Genomic DNA, 14,947 nt, shown 5'->3' with positions numbered 1-14,947 from the left:
TTTTTATGACATTAAGATCATTAGGCGATGACATTTACATGTAAATAATGTTTTTCTATTCCTGTGTTAATGGCTCTCGTATGCTTTTCAATGAATTAAAATTGCAAAAGAATTTCTTATGCGAAATTTCGCCATTTCCTTTGAATTTCGTAAGAGCTTTGGTATGTAGGTACATAATTCTCCTTAGACTTTCAAATCTGTTTTTATTTTAGTCTTGTTAACAAGAATATTTTCAACCGACTTAAAGAAAGGACGAATTTTCAATTCGACTGTATTTTTCTGGTGAGCCGATTTTGATGACATATATTTAGAAAATAAAGACAAGGCTTTTAAACGCGATTTATTCATTATATAATTTATCATGGCGTGATGTTAAGACAAATTAAAAGTTGAAATTTTTAAATGTTTACCAGCGTAAAATCAAACACTAGAAAATAACATGACTAATAAATTATATTTATTAAAATGCCCAGAAATTCATATTCCGGATTGCAACTACTGCGTTTCCTGAGTTGCACATTACAGATGTACCGGTAATAAATTGCTTATTAACATGTTTCTTGTACTTTTTATCGTGTATACTTTCTATCACTTACTATTTTACGACAGTACTATATAATACGTTCGTATATGATAAACTAAATATCATTTTTGATATACTTGCTAACTACCCTATCATATTTACCTCAAAGCAATTTTTTTACATCTAAACACGTACGTAAAATCGTATTGTTGTCGTTGTTTATGGTTTCAAGTCGCACCATAAAACCGTGTCTTACTTTTCGAAATTGACATTATACATAATTTGTTGACAATATGGTCTTATTCGAACGATTAGAGCATTTTTCCAAAGGATTTTTGCGTTATTTGTGCCCATGTTTAAATTGCATTATATTTTCCGAAAGCCATAAAAGACGCAAATTGAAATGGTGTTTAGCCTTTGTAGCGGGATTCTGTCTTGGACAACTTTACTATCGATTTTTATTAAAGGATATCCTGCCCGATGATATAGGGTTTACTTTGGGTTTAATTATAAGCTTAGTATTAGGTAAGTTGTAAATTTCTATAAATGAAAATAGATATTACTTTTAAAAATCCACCATATCAATTGTGTTTCGTAGTTATAGTTTTCATGCGTGACATTATAAATTTCACAGAAGAAAACTGTATGTAATTAGATTTAGAAAGGAAGATAGTTGACTGCACAATCTCGGTTACTTTTCTTTTAGGTTTAGGGAACGCTTTTTCCATTCAAGTACGAAGTATTACTCTGTTACTTCTTCCAATGTACTGCGGTAAAGCTGGACGCGGGATATTGAAGGCGGTAGTTCTCACTTATGTAGTGGCCGGTAGGTAATTCATATTGTAAAAGAAAAAAAAACATTGTTAAAGATATTTTACAATAATCTTTTCTGATTCCATAAGGGATATATAAGACGGTTTACTTAAACGTTGCTATATTCAAAAACGGCTTTTTTGGTAAGTTCGTACAAAATTCAAATTTCATATTAAGCCTAATTTATGCAGGTACCAAATATTTGAAAAAAACGACTTTTTATTTTCTATTAATGTTATAATCTAAAATTTAAATAGATATTCTCCTACTACATTCTAGGACCAATAACGAATATGGCCCTGAACGCGAAAGAAGTAGTTCGTGTGTTTGCCTGCAGCAATCAACTATCTTTCAACCTCACAAAGCTTAAATACTCTTTCATTGCGAGTCCTGTTAAACGAGCTCTCTTAAGTATGAAGACTGAAATCGGTGAATTCAAAGGTACGTTGAGGTTCGTAAAAAAACTTTAGGCTATTTTTTATTAACGCGTCACAATCGGCTTATGTGCACACTTCAATAATGTATCGATCTAGCTGAGTTGTGACAGTTTATTTTTCAGATCAATTAAGACAGTAGTGGGTCCGATAGAGATAGAACTGGAGAATACATATGAAATTCTCAAGATAAGACCAGCAAGCGATCTCGTCGACGACATGTTCGCTTTCAAACATCACTCTGATTATCTTGAAGAAAAATATAAGTTAGTTCTCAAATTGCTTTTCGTAACTTATTTTCCGAAATTGTTATTGATATAGATTTTTTCATTTCTTTGACATAATGTAACATAACTTTTTTAGAATATCTCCAAATGAAACAGAAATACAAAAGTATTGGAAGAATTACGCGAAAAAAGTCGAGTATCGCTGCGAGAGGGAAATGTCACGTGCAGTTATATATTGTATGGAGATTTTCTCTTCTTCTTTTAATGTGTGTTATGATAGTATCCCAATATACGCTGGGGTACTATGCTGGCCTTTAATGCTCCACAATATCTGCAATATGAGACCACTCGTTGGACAGTCCGTGTGCAATTTTGAAAAAGAGGTAATTTTAGGGAAATACGACATGATGATTTTTTTTATCTAAGTATATTTTACAATTCAAAAATTGTATGACAAACGTCAATGGTAACAGAATTTGAATTGCAGTTAAATCCCCAACTTGGAAAATGTTATTATTACCTAAAGAATAACTCCAATAAAATAATTGCAAACTTAACTGAAGTGAATATTCAACATGAAAAAACTCATGACAGAATAGGAAATAATGTTCAGGTACATATTTATTTTCTTACACGAAATAAATAAATTTATTAAATAAAGAATAATTTCGTTAGCTATGAAAACAATAGATAAAATGATAATATGATCAAATTTTCAGAGGGCTAAGGAAACGAGCCTCAAAGTTCTACATGCATTTGAGGAAAAATACAATATAGTAAAAATAGTTGTCCTGGGGGTTCATGTGTGCTTAGCTCTCCTTTTCTTGCGGCTGCTTATATCAGCACAAAGTTATCATGATCTTTATTTGACGAGTATAAATTATGATAATGTATACATAACTTGTTACTTCAAAAGGATTGATCAAAGGCGTCGTAGGAAACTTCAGTGTACTCTTTTGCCTCTGAAAAAGGTAATACATTTTCATCTTCACCTTTTATATCAACCTCTATCATAATCCGCCCATATTTGTTCCCACTATAGGTACACAGTCCTCCCAAGAGGGTCTACCATAATCCACCTTGCTGGCCAAGTGCGGTTTTTCAGATGTCATATGTCATCGAACATTTAGACATGCCGGTTTTCTCATGATGGTTTCCTTCACCATTTCAAGCAGTGATGATGTGGATAATGCGCGTATTAATTAAGTCAATTTATTTTCTACACGCTCGCCTGGTCTCGAACTCCTAACTTTACGATTGAAGTCCTCACTGACCCACCACTGCTTTTTAATTACTTCTACAAGAAAACTATCAGACTCGAACTTTTCAGAAATAAAAAAGTTATATATATTATAAAGTTTAATATCGGAAGAGTCTTATATAGAAACTATATTAAATCTCTAAATATCCAATCTAACCTTGCGGTGATTTGATGCTGTACTTATAAAACTCTACCAAGTAACCATAAAAGTTAACTGTCCCATGTTAACCCAAGCTTCAAACGTAAACCTAATGTCAAATTATAGATGGAAAGGAACAGATACATTGACGTGTATTCCACTTCGTATATTCCATCTGAACGCAGCAAGCTATTTACGCAAGTACTCAAAGTAATGCTGGAAGCGATCACAGCCACTACGTTCGTGATGCTGGACAGGTTGTTCTATGAAGCGCTTGATGTGGTTAGACAGTATGCTATTGATAATGACCCTATCAATGGATTGGGAGACTTGGAAATCGAGGTAGCTAACTGTTTCATGATGATTTGTGAAGCCAAAAACATTCATAAGCGCATTAAACAAGTGGTAGAAACAAAACGAGCCTTTGCATTTTCCAACAATAAATATAATTTTACTAACGCGCTTAACCTTCTCAGCACTTTTTGTTGGTCACTCATAATATCTAGGCCAGTGAATGATTTCTTCATTTTAAACTGTAAACACATCGCTCTGATGTTTACTAGATAGTTATTTAATATCTTATAAAAAAGTACCTAATTGTTGCAATTCATCCGCAGAAATTGCAGGAGGGACTTTAGAATTAATTGTATTTGTGAACTCAGGTGGAAGGTGCAGGCTTTGTTGCTGATATGTTGCGCAAAATGGTTCAAGAGTTAAATGCCATTAATGTTACCATATCCATAACAAATGAAGGATGTCTTCCGCAGCCGCGAGCTATTCCCGCCATATTTTATGTCAAAATATACGGAGGCTATCTTTGGATTCTCTTACTATTGTTCATGAATCCTTACACACTTCGATTAAGACGGTGAGATTAAATTTCGAAAATGCAGAATATTCAGCGTAATTATTTCGTGTAAATTATTTGTAGTAATTAACATCCATTTTCCATAGGCGTCAAGAACCATTTATGTCATATTCACCTAGTATTATTTTATTTCATCATCATCAGCCCATACATAATTCCCACAACTGGAACACAGGCTTCCTATGAAGGCTCAAGCCACAATCTACTACGCTGGCCAAGTAGGGATTGAACAATGTCACAATCATATTATCGTCGAATTTTTTGTTTAATGTTTTCTTCACCGTTTCGAGCAGCGGTGCCATTATCGACGAGCGCATATACATTGGAATATTAATCTATTTTCTGCATGCTTGTCTGGACTCGAAGTCCAACTTGCTTCCATTGATTTACTTGGTAATCCATCGAAGATTTAAAAATAATGGTATATAGTTGTTATTGTAAGTAATTTTATAGGAAATCTTCATTTTAATTATTCGATACATTTCCAGGTTAATCTGCAGTTATTTTTACCCTCAGAGAGAAAAGCAAAGAATATTGCATTTATACAACGATATTTTGAAGAAACGTTTGAAAATGCAAAAGACGTTACGTAGAAAAGCGGTGCAGGCGGTCCGCGCCCACTACCTTTCTGGGGAAAACCTTCTCAGTCTAAGGATGAAGTTTCCTCGTATTTTGGGTTGGCTGGGCGCTCTACCTCATGCTAGAATGAAATGTCTCATTTGCGAGGAGACTGAACCATGGCACAGATTACAAAATCGTTAGTAGTATTTTTAGGTTGGGTATTTGATGATTTAGCCCAATGGAACAATGATTGAGTAAAATGTTTATTAGCCTAAAAAAAATAAAGTACGTAAACTGTTTTATACGTTCTTATTTAGTAATATTATATTATATATTAGGTACTGGTTAGGTCTTAAATTTAATCCCTTTTTAATTAAAATGTTGGTAGGTATCTAGTTTATTTAATACATAACAAGGCTCTAAATATTTTACCGATTATGAATAAATGTATACAAAAGGTATCGTATCTACCGTTGACTATAATTTTTTCAGGACATAACGAATCCTGGCACTCGTGTGAAAATGTCAAATGTCCTTTCTTGTATTGTGACGAGTGCTGGAAGGACATAGGCAGCAGCTGCCTGGCCTGCGACCCCGCTCTCAACGAGCTAAGTGACGTGGACTCCTTGAGTGATGATAGACCACCTAGATACTAATTTATTTGAATGCAAATAAATATGTGTGTACGACTTACAGTGTGGTTTTCTTTGTTATTATTTAGGCCTGAAATACTCTTAACGATTTTATTGATGTAGGTATATTGTGTATTGGACTTTATTCAGAATGCCAACACTACTTGGCATTCCACACTGAAGAAACTAAACTGAATTTTAGCTAGAAAACACATAGGTGTTTTCTTTTTAATTATCACGAAAAAAAAAATTTTTTTGTGCTGAAATAAAATTCATATGTGTGGAAACACTTTTTATTAATAGCAACATTATGAACATTACGACACACGAAATTAAACATTTTAGAATAAGCCATATTCTAGTTGTTCGCCCACTGTCAAATTGCTTACGAATTGTATATTATCAGCTACGTCATTGCAGAGCTGAGCCAGTCCAGTCAATTGGCCATCTTCTTGCGGACTGAAGTTGTACACCAGCTAGAAAGATAAATAATATTAAATCAAAGATAAAAATAAATCCGTAGACCAAAACTACTATGGTCATATCATCATCTTTGAATGTGGGAGTCAAACGCTTCGGCAAGTCAATCAACAGCTAAATACATTACCGACAAAAAATCATCATAAGTGATCCATCCATCTACATCTGTGTCAGCAGCATTGAATTTTTCTTTGCGTACTTCCATAGACGTCTCGTCTCCCAAACTCTCTAAAACTGCGCAGCTAAAAATAGAAAACAGCTTAATCACATTAATTCCAATACAATAACGGTACTAGTTCATTAGATCCCGGTGCGTCAGCGTATATATGGTATATCTTTGCAGCTTAAACCCTAGTCAAACCATAAGCCGTGGCAACAATATGCCTTCGCTTACAATTAATATGTAAGTTTGTGCGTTTAGATCAGCGATATTTTGATTCACTAATTAAATACGTTTGTTGTAAACAAGACTAACAAATCATCGAAACCAAGCATTCCGTTCGATTGGTTATCGAAAAGCAAGAAAAGGCTGTGCAGATTAGCGATTGTTACTTCGTTCCAGCCTGGAAATCGCTCTACCACCTTTTGCATGCTCCACCTACGGTCTTGTTCTTTCATTTCCTGTAGGAGTAAAGTAACATGTAAATTAGTAATTTACGTCATATAAAACTTACAACCTCATGTTATATGGGAATTAAACCATTGCCCTTACTTGATTGTACTGTCGTTGCTCAGCCAGCCGCTTGTAGAAGAGCTCTACCAGCTTGTCATAGTCAGTTTTCGTGGTTTTCTGTATTTCCGTCACTTTTTTCTGCGGCTCCCCTGTTTTATTTTATTTTGACATACATAATGTAACCTACAGAAGCGTTGTTTTTACTTTTTAACATAATTACTGAAGGTAGGTCGTCGCACTATACATTAGAATTTGCAGCATGTGTAAAATACATCTAGGTGTCGTTTTATACGTCCTACAGGTTTTGAACCAAGAAGGTGTCCTCAGCTAACTAGTTGCGTGAATGGCATATTGATATAAAATGGTAGAGCTGGTCTCAATATTTAATGCAAACCTGTTTAATTGGGAGCCAAAGGCAATATATTTATTAGCATTCGGGAAAAGGCTCCTCATCAAAGGCTCATACATACTGATTAAGTAGGAAGGTATATCTCACGCTCTTCCATTTATGAACATTGTTATAATGAAAGCTTTGTTACAGGTAATTTGATTTTGGTAAAACACCTTAGTAGTAGGCAGTTTAGTTTGGTTTCACTAACATAATAGGAAGTAAATGACCTTTTATTTAAAAATTTGCGTATAAATAACCTTTTCAGAATATTGAAAAGGTCATAATAGAATTGTATCAAACAAAATTACCGGTAGCCGTGAAGTCCTCTTGTCTGTAAAAGCATATGGGTTTCCTCTTCACGGGGTACTCGAAGAACCTTCCGAGACTAGAGAACAAAGCACTCACATGGTGACCCATTTATTTCACTGTTCTTAGTATTCAATAGATGCTGTTACTCGTGTTGAATGATGTAGCTTTTATTATATTTTCGTGGTAGCCACACTTTTAATTTTTCGATACACGTACACTTATTTCGATTGTTCTATGTAACACATTCGTTACTTTATATACAGCAAAGTATGTCAGATTTAATTTTTAAAAATAAACTATGCCAGGTATGTGCAAACTCTATGGTCCTAATTAAGAATTTCTCATTGAACTTGTAGTAGTTCATAAATTGATAAAGGTTCCTATTTTTCGATTTAAACCGCCAGTATTTGTCTGGGACTTTCTAGCTTAGGTGCGTTAATTTACTTGTGTCATTTTATTGTAATTTTACCGTCTCAAGTACAAATTTTTAAGTCATCGGTAAATAATCCTGAGTATTCATTATATTCAAACTAAAAATTTTATTTATTCAATTAGGCTTATTATAGAAGTTATTTTGAATCGTCATAACATTGTTTTAAAATGTACTTTATTTTTAATCCAAACTATTCACAGAAACACTGTATTGATATCAGGTAAGAATAAAAAAATGTCCATGACGTAGGTAATATATATAAATGCGATCTCTTTTAGAATTGTATGAATCTTTGGTTTAAACTATTGATTCAAGTCCAAGTGATAGAAAACTAAGTAGAGAAGTTAAAGGGATAAAATAAAACACCATTATTTATCAATCACTTGATTAATTTTCATACAAAATTGCATTAAAATTTTCAAAAAATCCATGACATAATATAGCGTCATGCACAATTGATAAGATTACAAGAGTCAAAGTAACGTTCATTACCGAAGGGTTAAAAAATAAATGAAATATGGTAGGCAGTAAATTATTCTAAATTAAAATATAGGAACATTTATAAAATATCAGTCTTCTTTCAACAATATTACAGGAGAGTAACGTAAGATATACATAATTATAAAAGAAAAAGACTGTTGTCGACTTCGTTTCAACAAAAATTTTGCCTCGATTATTGGACGCTTAATTTAAGTGAAGTAATTACGAGTAAGAATTCTGCTTAATCTAGTAGACAACAGACTTCTAATGCAGTGATCTGACCACCGACACATTAATTCATATCAGTCTTTATGCTTTTGCAAGTGAGGTAGGTTCGGTCTAACATAACTATACACGCGTCTAGTCATTCTTGTTACGTTTCGAGAGTATATGTATGATGGTTCTTACGTACCGAGTCACATCATTTTCCGTCTCGACATACTCAGATACTCAGTTGGCTGACGTATCACAAATGACTTTGACACGTGATCTTCCCCGCAGACCAGACATAATGACCGGCCCAATCGAGGAACGAATACAAAAATACTACTTACGTGTACACTAAATAGAAACTCGTCGACATTCATCTCCCCTTCAATATTATTATTCTGCTATTTTTACTAAGATTTCATCGTAAGCCTATCCACACACTACGCGCTATGAAGGAGTATTTTGAATACGTTTATATTAACTACGATAAATGTTCGATTATATTATGTCATTAACGTAGGAAAGGAGAGATGGATGGCTGAGCTTGCACTAAGACTAACACAACGCAAGCCTAGTTAACATTAAAAATAGCACAAATATAATGGCTCAATACAATCCGCTAGAATCTCATACGATTGTACATTACTCATGCAGTTATCGTATTGCGTCTTACCACAACACCGTTTTATAAGGAAACCACATTACGTTCCTTTGGCGTTTGATAAAAATTTCAAACGGCGAAAAACTTCGTAGAAAAATTACCATCACGCTTCGAATAAGTTCTCAATTTTATTGTATCTATCACAAAACCACATTTATACTGCTAGTAACTAGCAGCTGTCACATTTCACATCGTTTCGCGATCAAATCTCTGACTTGGGTGATTACATCAAAATATTATGCGCTTCAAAATTTGGTTCACTTTTACAAAGTGGTCATGTTAATGGGAGGCGAGAACGTGAAACAGATTTATTTCACAAATTGAGTTTATTTAAAAGTAGAACTCGATCAAATCTGCTCCAGACATCGCCGGCCATTCCCTTCACGAAAAGTGTTAACAAAATAAATCTAAACATAACTAATGACAAAATCATATGAAAGTTTAAAAATTATATTTACTAGTAACATTAAGCAGTCATTTTCAAGACTTACTATTTAGAATTAGATTCTCTTCGTCTGATTCGATAACAGAATGCAACGACCGAACGTATTGCATGTAAAGTGATACCAGTATTAATATAGCAGACTTACGATTACTTCAAAATAATTTACAAATTGTAGTGTGTGTTGTTTAATGGGTATATTTTAATACTCAGTGGTTTGGATTCTGTTACGTGACCAGAAATTAAGAATAAGTTTTGTTGCAAGTTGAAAAATCTACATTCAATACCATGAAGTTATTAGCAAAATATTTAGTTGAGTTTGCTTGGCAAACCCCTTTTAATTATGTTTATGCAAAATTGTAAATCACTGTCTAAAATACCGAGATTCAGTCGTCAATACAAAAATAACTATCGATCTGACTTCGAGTTTATAATTTTGTAAAACTTTCAATAATATAAAAAAATGCATTTCATGCAACATATTATTTTAAAAATAACATAATACTTTTTATAATGGCACTGAACAAAAAAATTAAGTAATATTCACTTTAATTATTTATGATATGAAATAAAAATTAGTATAAAACTATTCTTTTAGCGGAATTTCCTTAATTGACCGTAAAAGACGCAACCTACTGCATGTTGATTTTTATTATCTATTTGTTGTCTTTGTCTTACTTAATACAAAGGTAGTTTAAAAATTTTAGCTGTCATGTATCGAATATTCTTGATTATTTTCCAATCTTACCAATTAATCCAAAATTACATAGCGGTAATAAATTTACGATTAACATCATTTATATTACTGATTACCAGATATAATACTGTGAATTAAATTACTGCTATCCAATAACATCTGTCCAATTTAAGAGATTTCTTTGTCAAATAAAGTACCCCACAGAACCATATCAATATGGGACGCAAAACAAAGACAACAATATCCGAAATACGTTAATAGAGCGTTAGTCTCTCAGTACTTATTTCACTTCAAACAACAATTTCCACTATATCAAGCCATACTTTATAATCTATTGCTAAAATAGTCATCACTAGATGACCCGCATACTCCATAGTGAATCTTTGCTTGAAGTTATGTCGAAACGGCATCATAACCTAACCTAACCTAACCTAAGTACAAAACGTGAAAAATGTTATTCTAACATTAAATTTACCTAACATTATGCTTGAATATGGGAGACATTGCTTTTTAATGAGCTCAAACTACTCACTGTTAATTTTATATAATCTAAGAAGCGGTTATATGGTTGTGTGACTTAACACTGATATATATATATAATATAGAGCTTTGGTATTAAAGATACAGATTCTAAAGGCGAATAAGTTCATAGGACGATTAATAGGATTCCATACGATATACGTTCTATAGTTCTGTGGTGCTGACAAGGCAAACCAGTGACTAAACATCGATATTATTACAACAACGTACTTTACTCTCCAATCGTTCTGGCCCGGCTGAAGTTAGGCGCGAATCCATGTGTAGAACGTAAAATATACCCTACGCCACAGTAATAAGTACTACCTGCGTGAGCAAGATGACAATAGTGCCAACTTCAGCCCGGTCATTAAGTTTGGGGATTACTGTGCATTATATTAAGAATTAAACACTATTTTGGAAGCGGTACTTAAACGATTAGCCTACAGCACGCAATTTAACTAGACAATGATAGTTCTGGAACCGACCGGCCCTAATCTAACCTACATTTAAATAGTGAACACATACAGACTGAACACATGTTAAATCGAATACATTCGATATACTTAGAAAGATTTAAAAAATATACTATATTATGTTAATTTATAGAATAATCAATTTTGAAGGATGAATTTTGCTAAAATATTTTAACTAACCGAATATTCGCGTGGAACAATTACTACGTTTTATCACACGAAGACAGGCAAGATTGGGATGTGCTTGTAATTTGGCAAATATATTCTTATTATATATATTCCTTTGCTGTTAAAATTAAATCGGTGTTAAAATATATATAATATTTTATATTGTAATAAGTTTACAATGTTCTGTTTGTGACTTTTGCGACTGTGTTGGTCAAATACAAAAAGCAAATAATGAAAAAAAGCACGGAAGGGAAGCACAATATACGCATCCTCTGCCTGCCCTCCTGAAATAAGTGATCATTAGAATTAATTCCCCGGCGAACATATATCCAATTACCTAATTAAACGAGTCATTGAGACTAAGTTCGTTTACATTATTAGAGATTATGATAATTATTTTAAAAATAATAAATTAGAAACTAATTCTTTCAATTTAAATCAGTTCTTAAAATATAAAAATAAAATCAGCCCATAAATCCAGTCGAATTTTTTTTACCAATTACATAAGATAACAAAATAAATTTCAGAAAAAATAATAATAAAAAAGAATCACGTAGCAATAAGGTGTGCATAAGAATTTTATAATGTAATACCTAAAATATTGGTAAAAAATTGCATTACGCGATCGAGCGATGCCTTCCCCGCGCACCGCACCGCGCCACCCCCCCGCCATCATCTTTAAGACAGTCTTCTAAAGTCAGTCTCAAAGTTTATTGCATTTAATTTCTTAGCTCAGTTGTCCACCCCTTCCCTACCGAGTTTTAAAAGTCTAAACGCAGTCGAGAAAATAGCTATAAACTAAATATAATATAATCAAAATGGGCGAAAACAAACAGCCACACTTCTATAATCCGCAAAGAAAACGTAATACATATCTATAATACGCAAAATAATTCACAAAAAAACCTATATTCTAGCGGCTGAAATAATCAATTAATTAAACAAGTAAAAGAACGCAAAAAGTAACATTTTGGAAAAGAATACTTTTCAAGCTAATTTTAAATTATCTCACATAAAAAACATCTTTTAAATCACATCGTGATCTTTTATCATATAATAATAATCTTGACGATTTGTTTCATTTATTATGCATTGCATAAAGTGTTCGATAAAAAATATAATCGAAGTATGTCCTGTTCATTAGATTTGGTGTTTCGTGGATATGATTTAATATATAAAAGCTGTAACTGCCACAAAAAGTGTGTTTGTTTCTTCATTGCAAACAACGTTTGGCCCTTAAAGACTAGTCGAATACGGAAACGAAATCAAAATTATATGGTAACAAAAGTATTCAAAGAATTTAAGGAGAATTTGATTTGTGCAAACCTTTGTAAATCATGAACAAATACTAATTCTCCGTACAAGCTATGCTCGATCCGGATTTCCACAAATATAATAAAATTGGCACATTATGAAATCAATCACAACTTAAACAAAACAAAAAAATACATCATAATAATATAAGAGACCTACGGTCCACAATGTAATTTTACTTTTACGTACCTAGTCAGTCAGTATACCTTAATGTATTGCTTGCCATGGGAAGAGATGTCGCGGGCGGTGTCGGGCAAAGTCTCGAATAGCACAACGAGGTAGCCCTCGGGGGTGAGAGCCACGTCGCTGGGTCGGTCCTTATCGTCTAAGCCGGGGCTCTTGAGATCGACTGCCCACAGAATACGCAACTCAGAAGTAAACACAAGTACGCGGTGATTCTTTGAATCAGCCACTATAATACGTCCGTCGTCATCCGTCACTATGCCGGAGGGGCGATTTAGTTCTCCGATGCCGGAACCTTCACGGCCGACACAGTGCAACACCTTCGATAGGGTCGGATCCACCATAAGCAAACGGTGGTTTTCAAAATCTGACACTATGATATTACCGGATGTCGTGAAGCACACACCTCTAGGCGTAGTAGGTCCTTTAAGCATCTTAGCAGGATTAGCCCCTTCGAACACAAACTTAGTTATATACGTCCCATCACTAGTAAATAACTGAATACGATGATTACGCGTGTCCGTTACGACAATATTACCTAAAGTATTTACAGCAACGTCCCAAGGATATTGGAACTGTCCACATTCCTTCCCGAACGATCCAAATTTCAAGATAAAGTTACCTGAAGATGTGAATATCTGCACTCTATGATTGTCCTTGTCAATAACGATAATACGACCGTAAGTATCTGTAGTTATTCCCGCTGGAAGATCAAACTCACCAGGTCCAGTCCCTTTCGAGCCAAACATAGTTCTAAATTCACCGCGATTGTTAAATATCTGGATACGGTTATTTCTTCTATCCGCTACAATGATATTGCCCTCCCTATCTACACATAGTCCCCATGGTCTAGATACTTGGCCTTCATCCTGACCCTCTCTACCAAAAGAAAACATAGGAACTCCTGGAACAGGGCTTCTTGTTGGCTTTACTGAAACTGACATCCAATAGCCAGGGATAGCTTGTCCGATTCCACGGGCGGGATTAGAATCCATCGAAATACTCGAGGAAATGCTATGATCGTAGTAATTTGTAGATCTCGTATGACTGCTAGTATAATCCGGTAAAGAACGGAGACTGTTAGTTACCGACATATTATAAGTCAGAGGTGGATAAGTTTGAGCTGTTTGCAGAGATTGCAGTAATGACTGGCGGGATTGAAGCGATGATGATGATGTTAATGAGTGCAAAGCATTTACTGGCGCAGATTGTACGTCACACTGCCTTTTAATTTGATCGACTAAATCATAATTCGGAGGTATGAACATAATACGCTCTTCTGTTATATACATATTTTTGAACATACATGAGAAATAATCAACTTGCGCTCTTCCTTTCTCTTTGGCCATAAACAAATCAATACCTTCCGAGTCCATGCTTCTTACTAAAGTTTCATTTGTATGAGCTAAACCGGCTAAAATACCACGCAACGTATTCATATGATCGGTCAGCTCATTCATTTTTGCTTGACGCATTTTTTCAACTTTATCCAGCAAATATTTCTCGCGATCTTCAATAGCCTGTGCGAAACAACGCATCGCTTTTCTTATTTTCATATTAGCTTCAGCTGTTTCCTTTTCATATGCCTTCGACATAGCTACAGCACGGTCGATTGCCGTTTTAATTGCCTTCGTCCCAGTCTTCGTGTCCTCAATTGCACGAAATACGCCAATACGACACATATCTAATGCACCCTTTATCGGGGAATAACAATGATCTTTATGCACCCACAATGTACATTCCTGGCAAATAAATATAATGCAAGCTTCACAATAATATCTAACAGGATCACAATGCAGTTCACAATACATAACTTCTTTATCATTGGTCACAGAATTGGGTCTGGCACCGATAGGAGAAATTTGATGAATCGGTAACAGCGTGTGCTCACGTAGCTGGCAATCGGATGTTACTTTATGGCAACATTCATGGCAAAAAAGATCATTGCATTCAAGGCAACGCGTAGTGGGCGTGCGTTCCTCACAACGGAAGCAGGTGATTGAAACCGAAGATGAAGTTCCGGGTGAGCCGCTGGAATTATCTTCCTTGGAATGGC

At 34.3% G+C, this 14,947-nt stretch overlaps 3 protein-coding genes across 3 annotated transcripts; 1 reads left to right on the top strand and 2 right to left on the bottom strand.

Annotated features, from left to right (window-relative positions):
* The first annotated feature begins 27 nt into the window (after positions 1–27).
* On the top strand, positions 28–5,519 carry LOC119831935 (protein sneaky-like). Its single transcript, XM_038355505.1, has 9 exons — positions 28–40; positions 1,179–1,349; positions 1,616–1,787; positions 1,896–2,058; positions 2,717–2,968; positions 3,524–3,739; positions 4,060–4,265; positions 4,754–5,022; positions 5,319–5,519. The coding sequence occupies exons 1-9, from the start codon at positions 28–30 to the stop codon at positions 5,480–5,482; spliced, it is 1,626 nt and encodes a 541-aa protein (XP_038211433.1). The 3' UTR covers positions 5,483–5,519.
* A 252-nt stretch (positions 5,520–5,771) lies between these two features.
* On the bottom strand, positions 5,772–7,419 carry LOC119831934. The gene is made up of 5 exons (XM_038355504.1): positions 7,311–7,419; positions 6,651–6,766; positions 6,414–6,559; positions 6,066–6,180; positions 5,772–5,934 (listed from the first exon to the last, which is right to left on the bottom strand). The coding sequence occupies exons 1-5, from the start codon at positions 7,417–7,419 to the stop codon at positions 5,800–5,802; spliced, it is 621 nt and encodes a 206-aa protein (XP_038211432.1). The 3' UTR covers positions 5,772–5,799.
* Positions 7,420–8,112: 693 nt separating this feature from the next.
* LOC119831933 (protein wech) lies at positions 8,113–14,945 on the bottom strand (the record flags this gene model as incomplete). Its single annotated transcript, XM_038355503.1, has 1 exon — positions 8,113–14,945. A coding segment is annotated over one exon (2,040 nt), but the record flags the coding sequence as incomplete, so codon positions are not given.
* Between the last annotated feature and the right edge of the window lie 2 nt (positions 14,946–14,947).

The sequence above is a fragment of the Zerene cesonia genome, chromosome 14 (genome assembly GCF_012273895.1).
Source record: "Zerene cesonia ecotype Mississippi chromosome 14, Zerene_cesonia_1.1, whole genome shotgun sequence".
In the NCBI taxonomy this organism is placed as follows: Eukaryota; Metazoa; Arthropoda; class Insecta; order Lepidoptera; family Pieridae; genus Zerene; species Zerene cesonia.
This window is presented reverse-complemented; position numbering and strand designations above follow the sequence as displayed.